At 42.0% G+C, this 14,730-nt stretch overlaps 1 protein-coding gene across 1 annotated transcript in view; it reads right to left on the reverse strand.

Moving 5' to 3' along the window:
* The window catches only part of TANC1 (tetratricopeptide repeat, ankyrin repeat and coiled-coil containing 1), a gene marked incomplete in the record, with an annotated part of 175,626 nt that overhangs the window by 129,730 nt on the left and 31,166 nt on the right, over positions 1–14,730 (reverse strand). Inside the window, 1 exon segment of the mRNA XM_027768446.1 lies at positions 10,585–10,782. Within this exon segment, the coding sequence (XP_027624247.1) occupies positions 10,585–10,782 (198 nt within the window).

Raw genomic sequence — 14,730 nt, forward strand, 5'->3', positions numbered from 1 at the left:
AGAGCAAAAGGGCAAGTGTAACCACAAGGCTGTTTTAGGGCACGACAATGATGGGGCCAAAGACCGTCACTCAACAGGAAAGTAACATTCTTAATAAATGGTGCTAGAAAAACTGATAGTCACATGCGCAAAATAATGTTGGTCCCGTCCTCACACCATACACAAAAATTCATTCAAAATGAATCACATACCTAAATGTAGGAGTCAGAACGAGAAAACACTAACAAGAAAACACAGACATAAGTCTTTGTGAATTTGAATTTGATCATGTTTTCTTAAACATGACATGAAAAGCACAGCATAATAAGTCAGACTATAAGCAAATCTTAAGAAAGTGCAAAAAAGTAAAAAAAAAAAAAAAAAAAAAAAAAAAAGAGGGGCCAACAGGTGGTGTAGTGGTGGCTAAGGTGCTTGGGTCCCACACGGTCGATGGTGATCTGAGTCCCAGACCTGGTGGCTTGCTTTCTCACTTTCCCTCTCTCTCTGTTTCTGGTGAGCACATGCATCCTGTAGCAAATTGAAAAATAATAAATAATAAATGCTTTTTTTAAAAAAAAGTGAGAAGACAAAGCACAGAATAGAATACTTGTAAACCATGTATCTGATAAGGAACTTGAGTACAAAATATAAAAGAATGCTTACAACTTAATGAAAATTTATAGATACCTGTTCATATGCACTAGGATGGCTATAATCAAACAGACAAAGACCAGCTCCACGGTGCAGCAGTAATGCAATGCTTAGGAGGAGCCAGATCCACGCGGCAATCACAGTTTGGAGCCTGGCATAGTAAGCCCGAAACATGTTGGGCACATGTGCAAGTGTCCAAGGTCTACCTGGCTAGAGGACTGAAGAAAGAAGATTGTAGCATGACCAGACTCTGAAAGGTGTTTGTCTCTCTTGTGTGCATATGTGTGCAGGAAGGTGCTCTATCACAGAGAATAATAAGAGACAAAATGGTAAGTGTTGTCAAGGATATGGAGAAATGAGAAAACTAACAGTCCCATGATGGTAACATAAAATGGTGCAGCTACTTTAGAAATAACTTGGCAGAACCTTAAAAGGTTAAATAGAGAGCTGCCATGCAGTTCAGCAATTCCACTACTATGTATATAGCCTCCAAAATTAAAACCATGTGTCCACCCTAAAGTGCATACACTAATATTACTAGCATCATTCTTCACAATAGCCGAAAGTGGAAACAACCTAAATGTCCATCAATTGAATGGATAAAGAAACTGTGATATGGACATTCAATAAAATATTTAGTAACAAAATAGAATGAAATATTTATACATGCTACAATATAGACGAACCTAGAAAACATAAGGTTCTATAAAAAAAACCAGTCATAAGACCACATATGGTATGATTCTATTTATATGAAATGTCCAGAACGGGAAAATCCATACAGACTGAATGTAGATTACCAATTACTTAGAGCTAGGGGGTAGGGATAAAGAATAACAGTACAGAGTAATATGGAATCCTACTAATGTATGTGGGATTTTCTTCATGTTTTTGATTTTTAGGAAGGAAAAATGTTCTAAAACTAAGACCGTGGTGGTAGCTGTACAACCCTGTGAAAGTGCTAAGTAATGCTCAACTTAAACTTTAAATAGGTAAATTATATGATATTTAAATCACATCTCAATAAAGCTGCTTTTTAAAAATGCAATGGAATAAATCATAAATGGAAAAATATATAAATTTGACATGAGAAAATGAGAAACTTCTGTGAGTAATAAAATACTATAAGCTAATTAAATGGAAAAAGATGAACTAGGAAAAATGTTTTAATGACATGTGACTGATAGCCTTAAAACAACAAAGCTGTAATAAGTAAGAGACGTATTGCCCCAGTAGAATAAAGGACTGCTCTCATGAAAAAATTCCCCAAAGAAAAAGTTATAAATGACTAAATCATCTTCAGTGTTAATCAAGTAAGTTTTGACCCAGTAATCCCACTTTTATGGTCTACTTGATGAAAATATCAGAGATGCCTTTAAATATTAATATACAAGAACGATCTTTCACTCTTCTTTATTGAGTGAACAACTGGGAACCTCTTACCAGCCTAATGCTGGGGGGAAGGGCAAAAGGCATTCTTGTTGTTTATGGATGATAAAAATAAAGCAGGAAAGATGGTCAAAAAAAAAGGCTGTCTTTTGGAGGGAACAGAGAGAATCAAGGTATTTCTTTTTTTTTTTTTTTTTGGAGAGGATTTTTTGCTATAGGGTGCGTGTGCTCGCCAGAAAGACAGAGAGAGAGAGACAGAGAGACAGAAAGCGAGAAATCACCCCCCGGGGGGATGGCCACGCTGTAATCCCTTCTCCTCCATTCTCTTCTTGGGATCTTGGGCACGCATGCACACGCGCCCGGCGTGAGTTTTAAGCCACCAGGTCTGGGACGTGAACCGCGGTCGACTATGTGGGAGTCCAGCGACATAGCCATGATGCTAACTTCTGGTCCCCAAATATTCTTTCTTTCTTTTTTTTTTTTTTTGGAGAGGTTTTCGCTATAGGGTACGTGCGCTCGCCAGACAGACAGAGAGAGACATAGAGATAGAAAGCGAGAAATCACCCCCCCCAGGGGGGGATGGTCACGCCGCAATCCCTTCTCCTCCATTCTCCAGTTGGGATCTTGGGCACGCATGCACACGCGCCCGGCGTGAGTTTTAAGCCACCAGGTCTGGGACGTGAACCGCGGTCGACTATGTGGGAGTCCAGCGACATAGCTATTACGCTAAATGCTGGTTCCCCCCAAATATTTCTAAAATTTAGAAAATATAGGTAAATACGTACTTATCATCATTGAAAAGGAATTATATGAGATAATCGCATATTCTTTATCAGTGTTTCTCAAACTTTGCTATGTACTACGCTTTCCCAGTGCCCCAACGCAGTGGCACAGATGGTGCCTGAGCACACTGAGTGCTCCCAGGATCCTGGCTGGCTGTGGGCTGTGAGAAACCCTATGGTATGGAGACCCTGTCCAGGTACCTTTCCTCTCTCTCTCTGATGAAGGAAATGGATATCTATATATCTATGTCCTTCCCCCTCCAATGATGATGCATTAAATCAGAACCTCTGAAGGCAGGATCCAGGCATCAGTATTCTTTAAAATTCCTAGGGCGATTGATTCAAGGGAGAGCCGAATTGTATAGGGGTGAACAGGGACACATCATCAGAATAGAGTAACTCAAAGGTCTTGAGGTTCAAAGTGGAGCAAATGCGAACATACTGGTGCTATGAGTGCTCGCATGTTTTAAGCAGAACAGAAAATGCCTGTGCTTCATTCACAACCGGGCACAAAAGATGATATTATATAACAAGTTTCCAAGAGAAAACAAAGAATGTCTCCTGCTCACCACAGAAGGAAGAATTGTTCTTGCTAAAGATTAGATCTCTGACTGTGGTTCTAACCATGCAGAAGTGAAAGCAGGGGCTAGAACTACCTGGTTTACAAGAAGTGGGACTGTGCATTTGCTATGCTGCCCTCCACTCCCAAGAAGCAGCCTCACAGACACATACGCAGAATCTGAAACCTATGGGCTTCTCCGTCATGAACCCACAATACAAACTCAGGTGACTTAGAGCTCACAACTCAACAATATGGAGGCAGGATAATGCAGACTAGCATAAGAGGACAATTTGGGGAAAGGGTGAAGGACCAAACCAAACTCCCATCAATAACATGCACAGATTTGGGGCAAGTCTTTGAAAAGTCTTTGCTTCCACATCTGTGAAGAGGTCTGGACCGGATGTGCTCTAGTGGCCTTTCCAACTCTAACATGCCTGTGATCCCACATGACCTCCATGAGCCTCAACACGTAATAGAGGCTGTCGTAGCAAAAACTGGAAGCTGGCTGAGCGTTTTACTGACAGTGAACTTGATCCCACTCAGCTGTGATAATTCCCCTGACACAGTATCGTGGAAAAAAAGAAGATGGAAATTGTCTGAGAAGTGCAGACAGAGGGAAAGTTCAAAAGAAGGCTAGACAATGACTTCTTCCAGCCTCTTCTTAAAATCCGCAGTAGTCCATAGCTAGATCTGACAAAGCACCTACCAGCACCATCCATTTAGACTGCTCCCAGAAGATGTTAACTTCAAAGAGAAGCCTTTCAAGGAGTGCTGGAGAGAATGTGAAATCAATATAACCTTTCTGGAAGCAACTGAGCTGTATGTATTAAGCTTGTTTTAAATGCAGGGCATTTAGTTCAATAATCCCTCTGCTGGGAACCTGCTACCCTTGAGGGGGTATCAGACATGTGCGTAAAAATTACTATTCAGTAGACAAAAATATTCACAACAGAAGTTCTGGATACGAGTTGCACAACAATGTGTATATATTTATTTCTGAATTGTACATCTAAAAATGGTTAAGAGGGTGGGCTAGGTGGTGGTGCGGTGGGAACACATCCAGACTCACATAGGAAAGGACCTGCTTTCAAGTCCTGGGACTTCCCGGAGCACACTGGGTGTGTGCATATGGGAGGATCACAGTGTGTGGACCCTTCTGGGGGGTGCCTGTCTGTCTCTGTCTGTGTGTCTCTCTCTTAGAATAAAAAAATAAACTTTGAACAAAGATTTTTTTAAAAAATTATTACAATGGTAAATTTTATGTGTTTTACCACAATTAAGAATTAAAATCAGGAATTATGGAAGCAGAGGATGGTGTCATGGTTACATCACTGGACTTCCATGTAGTTGACTATGATTTGAGTCCTAGACCCAATGGCTTGAAACTCATGCCGAGCACATGTGTGTGCATACCCCAAATCCCAAGAGGGACTGGAGGAGGAGGTACTATGGCATGGCTATCCCCCAACGGGGGTGATTTCTCGCTTTCTGTCTCTCTGGCGAGCACACACATCCTATACAAAAAAAATCTCTCAAAAAAAAATTAATTAATTAAACCCAGGTATTTAATAGCAAAAACAAAACATTTCAGCTTTTGCTACAATTTTTAAAATGAGGAATAATGTAAATATCCAACAATTGGAAACTCGTTTAAAAGTTAATTACAGAATAATGAAATAACATACAATAAATATTAACTTCTCTAAGCAAACTGGAAATTGCTCATAATATAAAATTAAGTGGAAAAAAAAAAGAGAGCATAAATGGGTTGCATGGTGTGGTCACTGGTTTGAGTGGAGTAGATTTATAAACTACAAAAATATATCAAAATGCTGACAGTAATTCTTTCCTGCTAATTGGAACTCCAAATTTTCTACATAACACACTCCCGCCAGGGTGCAGTGGGGGGTGGGGTGGAGGGTTGAAACGGTAGTGCCTTGGCAGACCTTAACTCATGGTCCAAGAATCAAAGAAACAGTTTGACTTCCACTTCACAGGCTGTCAGTGTTGAGGTTTTCTCCCTTAAAGAAACAGCTAGCCAAGGGGGGTTTCAAAACTGCTACTTCAGTTATGTCAACTGTAAGATGGAGCTGGAGCAGGGGAGCGGACCTCAGTGAAAACAGCCAGCACTCTGTAGGCCCCCACACAGCCCAGAGTGTGGAGAGGAGCAGAATTACCCACTGCCATCTCTGCTGTCCTGCACCACCAAAGTTTCAAACCGTTGCTTCTCAGTCATGTCTGACCTTTTGATTGTTCCATAATGGGTCCTAGCCATCTGGGAAAGGGAATGCAAATATAAAGTAACTAATGGTGCCATTAATAAATAAATCACAAGAAATGAGCTTTCTCTTCTCTGGTGGACAAAAGGGGATGTTACAAACACTGATAAACTCTTAATCGAGAAAGACTTGCAACAGCCATGGAACTGCTTTAATGGATGCTGTTCCTTGTCTTCATTACAGGAAAATGTATTTTCCATTTACAAGAAAACAAAAATTTGAAACAACACTCGGAAAATGGAATCTTTCAAGTAGCAGGGGAAAGAAAAATAAATGGCAGGAGGTGGCAGATGAGTCAATACAAGTAACTTTCAATGTAAGTGGAGAGGAAAAAACTCAGTCACGTAAAATGCAGAGTCATTTTACTGAAAGGTTATTGAAATTATCTCTGGCCCAAAGTTCCCAAGATCCAGAAGCTAATCATCAACTGTTTGAATATACAGATTTTCATGAATATAGGCTGTGCTGTGTAGAGTACCTATTCTCAGGATTTATACTATTTGACCCTTATTCTAGTCCCTGACAGGTTCTTGATTAGCATCAATTAGCAAAGAGTTTCTATCCAGACAAGTAAAACAGGATTCTTCTTTCTTTCCCCCACTCCCTCCCCCATAAGAGAAAGAAAAAAGGCTCTAATGTTTACAAGTTAGAACAAAAGTGATCAAAGTAATTTCAGAGCTGGGTCTGAATGATGACATGGCACAGAAGCACAGCCCACTGCAGGAGGAGGTGGGTGTGGGAGGGGAGAGAAGAGACTCCCTACCCTCGGAGCACAGCAGACCCAGGGTACTTACTGTATCATTAGCAGAAATAGTGCTAGCTTTTAAAATAGACAGATTTTAAATCCAGTACACCTTCATAACCATATGTCAACCTTTGTTTTTTACAGTAGGCAGGAAGAATATTAAGGCTCTGGATACTTTTCCAGCATAATGGTTTAAGCAGAAATCTATGTGTGTTAGACACTACAAAAAACTAGTGCTTATTGTTTGATGTATTCTGAGTCACTGCCATTTTTTTTTAAGCATCTCTTTCCTTATCTTTCTCTTATCAAATCAAAATGAGCAAGACAATGATGCCAAATTATCATTGAGAGACACTTGCTGCACAAATTTGAGCAGCACACACAGTGTTGGAGATATATCTGCCTAAGTTTATTTAATTACCATTTGGACAAAAACATCTAATATGAAGGCTATTTTCTCCAATCTACTAAAAGGCTGAATGCTGTAGAAGTATGAGTTCCTTCTATTCATCAAGCTCTTGGAAAGAATTAGGAATAAGATTTCATTCTCATGTAGAAAAACTTTTTCTTGAAACCAAAAATGTCTAATTTGGCCAGATACAGAGGAAATCAGGCCTCATCAGGCTTTTCTCTGTGTGCACATCTGTAGCCTCCACGATACCCTTTGGGGTGCCCACATTTCCCAGGCTTGCTTCAAATCATTCATTTTCTACCTAAAGCATCACCAAAACAATGAATTTGTTACTGGTAGTGAAATTATATCTGAAATGCAATGTCCTCTGGAGTACGGCAGGTGTTCCTCAGTCCTACGGCCCAAGCAACATTAATTTATTTGCAGTTGTACCGACTGCAGGAAGGACAACCATCTCAAGGTCACATCTCTGCACTTGACATTACCTTCAGTTGAGGTTCCATAAGGATACACGTAGGCTCAGAATTATCTCTATTATCTATTTCATACAGATATGGTAGACGTTTTTTGGAGATTCTTGCTATAGGGTACGTGTGCTCACTAGAAAGACAGAGACAGACAGACAGAAAGCGAGAAATCATCGAGGGCGCGTGTGCTTGCCAGACAGACAGAGAGACAGAGAGACAGAAAGTGAGAAATCACCCCCCAGGAGGGATGACCACGCCACAATCTCTTCTCCTCCATTCTCCTCTAGGGATCTTGGGTATGCACACACATGTGCCCGGCGTAAGTTTAAGCCACTGGGTCTGGGACTCAAAGCATGATCGACTACATGGGAGTTCAGTGATGTGGTCATTATGCCATCTGCTGGTCCCAATATACTTTTATTTTTAAGAGAGATTTTTGCTATAGGGTGTATTCACTGGCTGGAGAGACAGAAAATGAGAAATCAACCCCCAGGGTGGGGAGGGGGGAATAGCTATTCTGCAATCCCTTCTCCTTCATTCTCCTCTCAGGATTTTGAGCACACACACACACGTGTCCAACATGAGTTTAAGCTGCTGGGTCCAAGACTTGAACTGTGGTAACTACATGGGAGTCCAGTGACCATTACACCATCTGCTGGTCCCACTGTTTTCTTATTTTAATTACCAGAGAATGTAGGCGAGAGAGAGCGGGCAAGCACCCCTAACAGGGCATGGCACACCACAATTCCTTTTCCTCTGTTATTTCTTCCTATCAGGATTTCGGGCATGTGTGCACACACGTGCCAAGTGTGTTTTTCAAGCCACAGGGGCTGAGGTTTGAACTGTCGTCAGCCATATGGGATCTGATTCCCAAAGCACAGCATGTAACCACTGCACTACAAGACCAGCTCCCAGATGAGGTATACCAGTAAGACACCTTGCCTATCTTCAAGTATCAGACAAGGAAACCACATGATGTTAAAGCAAAACATTCAATAATACTTTTTTTTTTTCTTTTCAGTAGTTTGTTATAGGATGCATGGACTAGCAGGAGGGAGAGGGAAAGTGAGAAATCACCCCCCGGGAGAGGATAGCCATGCCACGACCCCTTCTCCTCCATTCTCTTGGAATTTGGGGCATGCACACGTACATATGCCTGGAATGATTTCCAAGCTGCCAGGTCCAGGGTTTGAATCACACAGTCAGTTTATCTATATGGGATTCTGTTGCCTTAACCACCATGCCACCGGATGGCCCTCACTGATACTTTTTAAAGCACTGAAAGGAGGGTGTTAGTAAGGGTAAGGAGAGGATTCTGATTAAACTGACCCAAGGATTCTTGCTACAGACAGACCAGGGTGATCAGTTATCACCTAGGGGATACTATAGGATGGCCAACCTAATTAGGTTTGAGAGAGAGAGAGAGAGAAAGAATGTGTGTATGTGTGTGTGTTGTGTGTGTGGCGGGGTTATTGCTAAGCTGACTTAGCAGATTTCTTTGCCAAGACTGATTTTATAAAGAAGTACACAGATGGGCCCAGAAGGTGGTTCAGGAGTTTGGCCTAGCAAATAATTTTGTAAAAATATGAAGGGTCTTCAAAAATTCATTGAAATCATGTATTAAAAAACTGTGGGACCAGCTCCATGGCCTAGTAGTTAAAGGATCCAGGTCTACATGGCCCACCAGTTTGAATCCCAGTCCAGGATGCTTGAGAAACACCCCAGTTGTGTGTGTATGCATGCCCAGAATCCTGACAGGATGCAGAAATGGAGAAGAAGGGACTGCAGCATAACCGTGTCCCACTGGGAGAAGGGTGTTTTTTCTCTCTCCCTGTCTCTCTCTCTCTCTAATAAGTACAAATGCCCTCTAGAAATCAAAAAAAGAGAGGGAAAAGAAAAAAATTAAGCACAGATTTCAAAACTTTTTGGTAAATAAATCTGTACTTTAATTCCATTTTCCATGAATTTTTGAAGCCCCCTTTTACACCCTAATTCAGAGGAAAAGGACAAATGCTCTATCTGTTCATAAAGAAAGGGAAATGCTGTGCATCATTCTGAGGAAATAAGGAATTCCAACTGGGTAATCCAGCAAGAGAGGCAATGTGGGAACTATGATCTGAAGGAAGAGAAGAAATCTGACAAAGATACAACAGAGGAGGAGGCGAAGACAGAAGAAAGGACATTCCTGGAATTTCCCCCAAATACTGATAAACAGATCAAATTCCTTGGCACAGGAAATCACTTCATACCAAAAAGGTTTCCAAGTTTCAGCTAATGAATGGATTGTAAACAATGCTGTCTAAAATAATTCTGGAATAATAAAAGATTCTGGACACTCACCAATTTGTAGCACCATTTCTAACATGCAGAGCCTTGAGGTTTACCCTCTTAAATTTACCCCCACCTAAACCTCAAATAGCCATTACATGATTCAGAGGTAATACGTGTCACCTCAAGTATACAAATATTTAGGGAACGAGAAAGAGAGACAGCAATGTCAGCTCCAGGCACATTTCAGATGATTTCCAAATATGTTTACATATACTTAAGAAGAATCCTTGTATTGGCATATGATCAATAAAGTCCTAAATTATCCTGCCTTTTGTAAACATACTCAGCTAACCCCAAAGACTATCAAAGAACTTTCATGATTGCAGATATAAGCATTTTAGAAAGGCTGTCCTCACATCTGAATCATAACCTCTCCAAGTTAAGTAATGTTTGGTTTCTTGGTAATGTTAAGTGTGAGAAGTTGGTAATGATGAGGGAAGCCAAAATACTTTATACAAATAATTCCTAATACCCTGGCCCCATTCCTTTACAATTCTGAGTTTCAGTTACATTTTATAGCTGTTCAAATGCTGGCTAATGAAAGCAAGTAAACTTCACCAGCATATAATACTGTACTTCACAGTAATATTGGACTGCTGTGACAGGACGCCTCCCTACATCTGTAACGTTAAATGTACCACCTACGAGCTCCTTATATTACCAGCAAGAACACAACAAAACTGATGGTAAACATTAATATTAATAACAAGATCTTGAATTCTTGTAAAAGCCTAGCCTGGACACTCCCAACAGTTTTAGAAGTTAACAACAGAAGTTAAACTATAAGAATGGGTCTATTGAAAGCATACTTTTTTATTCAAAGAAAAAAATATTCGCTTCGTCCAAAGTTACCATAACACAAGTATTTTCCCAGAAGCTTTCTGCCAGGCACTAGTTCTGTTGACTTTCCATACACATATTACTTGATACATATACAGTCAAGACAGCTCATTGGGATACCGCTGTGTTGCTTGCTTGTGGCTTTACCTGGGGATTTTTTGTTTGATCTTGATTGCACCAAGTGAGACTGTCGAGGCAGCAAGGGTGACGAAGGCAGAGACATTGAGACACCTTTGGTCAAGCTCACCCTGTAGGTGTCCTCTGCTATCGGAAGACTGCTTAGGGGAGAGTCATCACCATGGCCGGGGGGCAGGACTGGAGAAGTCTCCGAACCAAAGTCACCTCCTGAAATGGAGAGATTAATACCTTAGGTGAGATCATCCATTACAAGTTGATGAGAATTTAATTCCCAAGGAACTGCCTTCTTAGAATCTAATTCCCCGATACCAGATGTGTGTTTAGAGTCTTTTTTAAATGATTTTTTTTCCACTATCACTCTTGAAACTTTTTACCCTGAGAAGGAAAACCTGAGCTTTACCACTCAGGCATCAGTGACTCTCTGCCCCATATCCCTTCCTGCACCACTCCTGCTGGTCTGGTTTCATTCCTAACATGGGGTCCAGAAAGCCACTGATCTGAGATTAGATCAAGTATGAATGATTCACAAGAAGCTCTGATTTCAGCTAACGTAGGGAAGGGGATTTACTGGCCTTACAATGGTATCAGCAGAACAGATTCAAATGCTGAAAGCTGTTCCAGAACTCCCAGGCCACCCATCACACCTCTCCAATAAGGAACATTCAGGGGAGTGTCCAGACCACTTACACATTCCTCCCCCACACCATTCTTCGGCTCTCCCAACCATCTACTCCCCTTAACACAGGGTCCCCCCACCTCCTACAGCCCTAAAAGTCCCAAAGCAATAATGGAAGGTTCCCCTTGGTACCTGACCCCTAAATGACTTGGGGACAAACAAGTAAACTATTAAACATTCAAGGGTAGGCAGGCCCCTGAAAAACACAGAAGATGTGGTCACAGTGTAGAGAGTATACAGCGCAAGGAATAGAGTATCTCGGCTGAGACCTGCCTCTTGAAGCATAAACACAGCCAGTCCTCAAGTCCTCCGATGACGTATATTCCTACTATTGCTCCTCTCACTAGACATCCCTTCCTACCTCCTGAAGGTGTGCAAGGAGAGAAGGTAAATCATTATCCTGATTAAAAAGTATGAAATTGTAGACAACAGAAACAGGAAGATACATAAAGATATCCATAAGCAAACCAGTCTTTCTGAGGAAAGCTATCCAACTGGTCCTTGCCATGCCTTCCTGATTCTGAAAAATCAAGGACCACATTTATTGAAAAAAGAAAAATGAAAGCCATCTAGTCAGATGGGAAACTCAGTATTTGCAGATTTTTGTGTCCAAGGTTCAAAAAGGATGCAACCCAAACAGTCAAGTTCCAATTGTACCACTGTGCTTGTTTTTCATGTCAGAAATCATGAGGAAACAGAGCCAACCTCTCCCAGGCTGGGTGGGCAGCTCAAGCCTTACTTTCAAAGGCACTCAGAACCAGCAGAGCTGTGAACAGAAAAGCTCTAAGCTCCACAGTGGGTAAGTTGGCCAAGTCAGTGACTTCAGCCTCATATGGTCCAGGGATGCTTGAACGGGTTTCAGTTAGCTTGGGAAACTGGATGTATCACTGACTGCCCAAGTGACTGGCACTTGGAGGATAAAAACCAGAACTGCTAGAAAATGCTCACTGGTTATAAAAACAAGGACATCATACAAATGTTCAAGACAAAGTTCTGTCCCTAAAGGACAGGAAGCAGGCAAGAGCTCATAGAGGCCCTTTCCTCCTGTTCATGTGAACAGCAACAGCCAGCAGCGTGGGCCCCTTACGAATGTCACCCACACTGTTTCCCCAGCTGCCACCATTAGATACCACAGTCACCAATCCCTAGGAACACAGTAGCCAGTTTTACACCACTGTGAATGAGCCTGGAATCTTTCAGAAATTACCTCTTAAGACTTGGACCACTGCATGAAGCATCCTGGCTGCCTCTCCTTTGACTGGAAATAAAACAGATCATCAGGCAGAACAAGGCTGCACCATAATGCCAACTCCCTCTGGAGCTCAGTGCCCACCACTTGGAAGAAACTTACAAAAGTAAAATGAAGGCCTATAGCTGTGTTCTCAGGTCCAATACCTGGTTCTCGCAACCAGTTCACTAACCCCTCCTAACCACCCTGCCCTCATGTTAAGAATGTAAGCGGAGGAGGCCAGGTGATGGTGAAGCGGTAATGCAACTGGACCACCACATAGGAAGGTCCTGGGCTCCCATCCTGAGACCTCCCTGAGCACTCTGGGAAGACATGCGCCTATGATCCAGGCAGCTGACACTGGAAACCACAGGTTGAAGGCACTGATGTTTCTCTGTCTCCGTCTCTGTCTCCCTCTCCCATGCAAGAAGTAAACTTAAAAGAAACACAAGCAGATGTTTTGCAAGAACAGCAGCAGATCACTCAATCTGTGGATGCTTAGGGAAGAAAAACTAGGAGACAGACAAGAACTTGGAAGGAGCTCAGGCCATAGCCCCTGAAGGCTACACGTACAGGACATAGGGGGGAACCAGAGAGGTGACACTGATTTTCCATGTAGCTTTAAGAGAGAGCTACATTGCCGGTATCTTTCTTTATACAAAGGGCCTTCAAAATTTCATGCATGGGTATTATGAAAAAAGTGCACATAGGCCAGTCCATGGCATAATAGTTACAGCAGCTGGATCCCACATAGCCTAGAACGGGTTCAAGTCCCAGACCTGGCAGCTTGAGAAGCACACTGGAAGTGTGTACATGTGTGCCCAAGTTCCTGAAAGGAGGGAAAAATGGAGAAGAAAAGATTGTAATGTGGCCCTATGAAGGGGGAGGGGGAATTTCTCACTGCTCCCCCTCTGGCCAGTACACATACCCTCCAGCAAAATTTAAAAAAAAAAAAAAGTGGGACCAGCAGTTAGCATAATGGCTATGTCGCTGGACTCCCACATAGTCGACCACAGTTCGCGTCCCGGACCCGGTGGCTTAAAATTCATGCTGGGCGCGTGTGCGTGCGTGCGTGCCCAAGATCCCGAGAGGAGAACGGAGGAGAAGGGATTGCGGCGTGACCATCCCCCCTGGGGGGTGATTTCTTGCTTTCTGTCTCTATGTCTCTATCTGTCACGCGCCCTATAGCGAAAACCTCTCCAAAAAAAAAGTATACATGGATTTCGATTTCAAGAAACATTTGCACCCAAATAAAGTCATATTTTAATTGTTTTATCTCATATTTTTCCAAGTCCTCTTCTATTGCCTACATCACAGACCTGGGTAGTCAAATGTCTACGAGATGGCTTGACAGGCCACAAAGGCGCTGTCTCCCTACTCACACCAGATGCTTCTGACCTACGCAAAACAGAAGCATCCAAATGTTAACTCCCTCAATCTGTACGGGGACACAAAAGATGGGAGAAATACATTTAGCACCACTAGAAATAAAGATTACTGAGAAAAGGTTTATTTTCTTAATTACTTAGAATTCTCCAAAATGACACAAGTGAAATTAAGAGCTAAAGGATAAAAGGATTAAAGAGTTTCCTAATTACAAACTCTACAAACTCTACCCATAAACTTTGTTTATATTAAGCAAAGCAAATATTTTCATTAACTGCGAATCTGGTGGGGATGAGTTTCCAAAGCATGCTGTAACCATGAGGACCTTTAGCCTCTGGAGTCTAGCAGCAGCTGGCTCCAGCACTTTGATTTTATGCAGGCTGCAATAAAACAAAACTTAGAGATGGGGTCTGAGGAGGGGGTCTTATTTCAAGTTTACTTTGCCATCTTCTGTAATGGCAGTCCTAAACATGTTCTGTTTCATTTGGGGTTTTTTGTTGTTGTTGTGTTCAGAGGCAAGTAAAGATCCCTATCCTCCAGCTTCCTTTTATTAAAAAGACACAAAGCAGAAAGAGAAGTTTTATGTAGGAAGAGGAGGCACAAAGCACAAAGTTGGGTGATCCAGCAGCTCAAGCGGGAGACAGCACTCTGGAGCCAGGGGTTTTAACTGCACCAGGTCAAGAGGTTTAAGGTCAAAGACAGACCGAGCAGTATCACAAAAGGCCAGAAGCAGAATGTGAAAATCTCTTAGGGACATCCACAGGAACAATAGGATATTGGTTCTGGGCAATATGACACCAGCAATTCTCCAGTTGATTTAACATTCCTTGGCAGCTGCTTGAAGAGGTTTATTAGGAATTATAAA

This window comes from Tupaia chinensis, unplaced genomic scaffold (assembly GCF_000334495.1).
Source record: "Tupaia chinensis unplaced genomic scaffold, TupChi_1.0 Scaffold146346_1, whole genome shotgun sequence".
In the NCBI taxonomy this organism is placed as follows: Eukaryota; Metazoa; Chordata; class Mammalia; order Scandentia; family Tupaiidae; genus Tupaia; species Tupaia belangeri.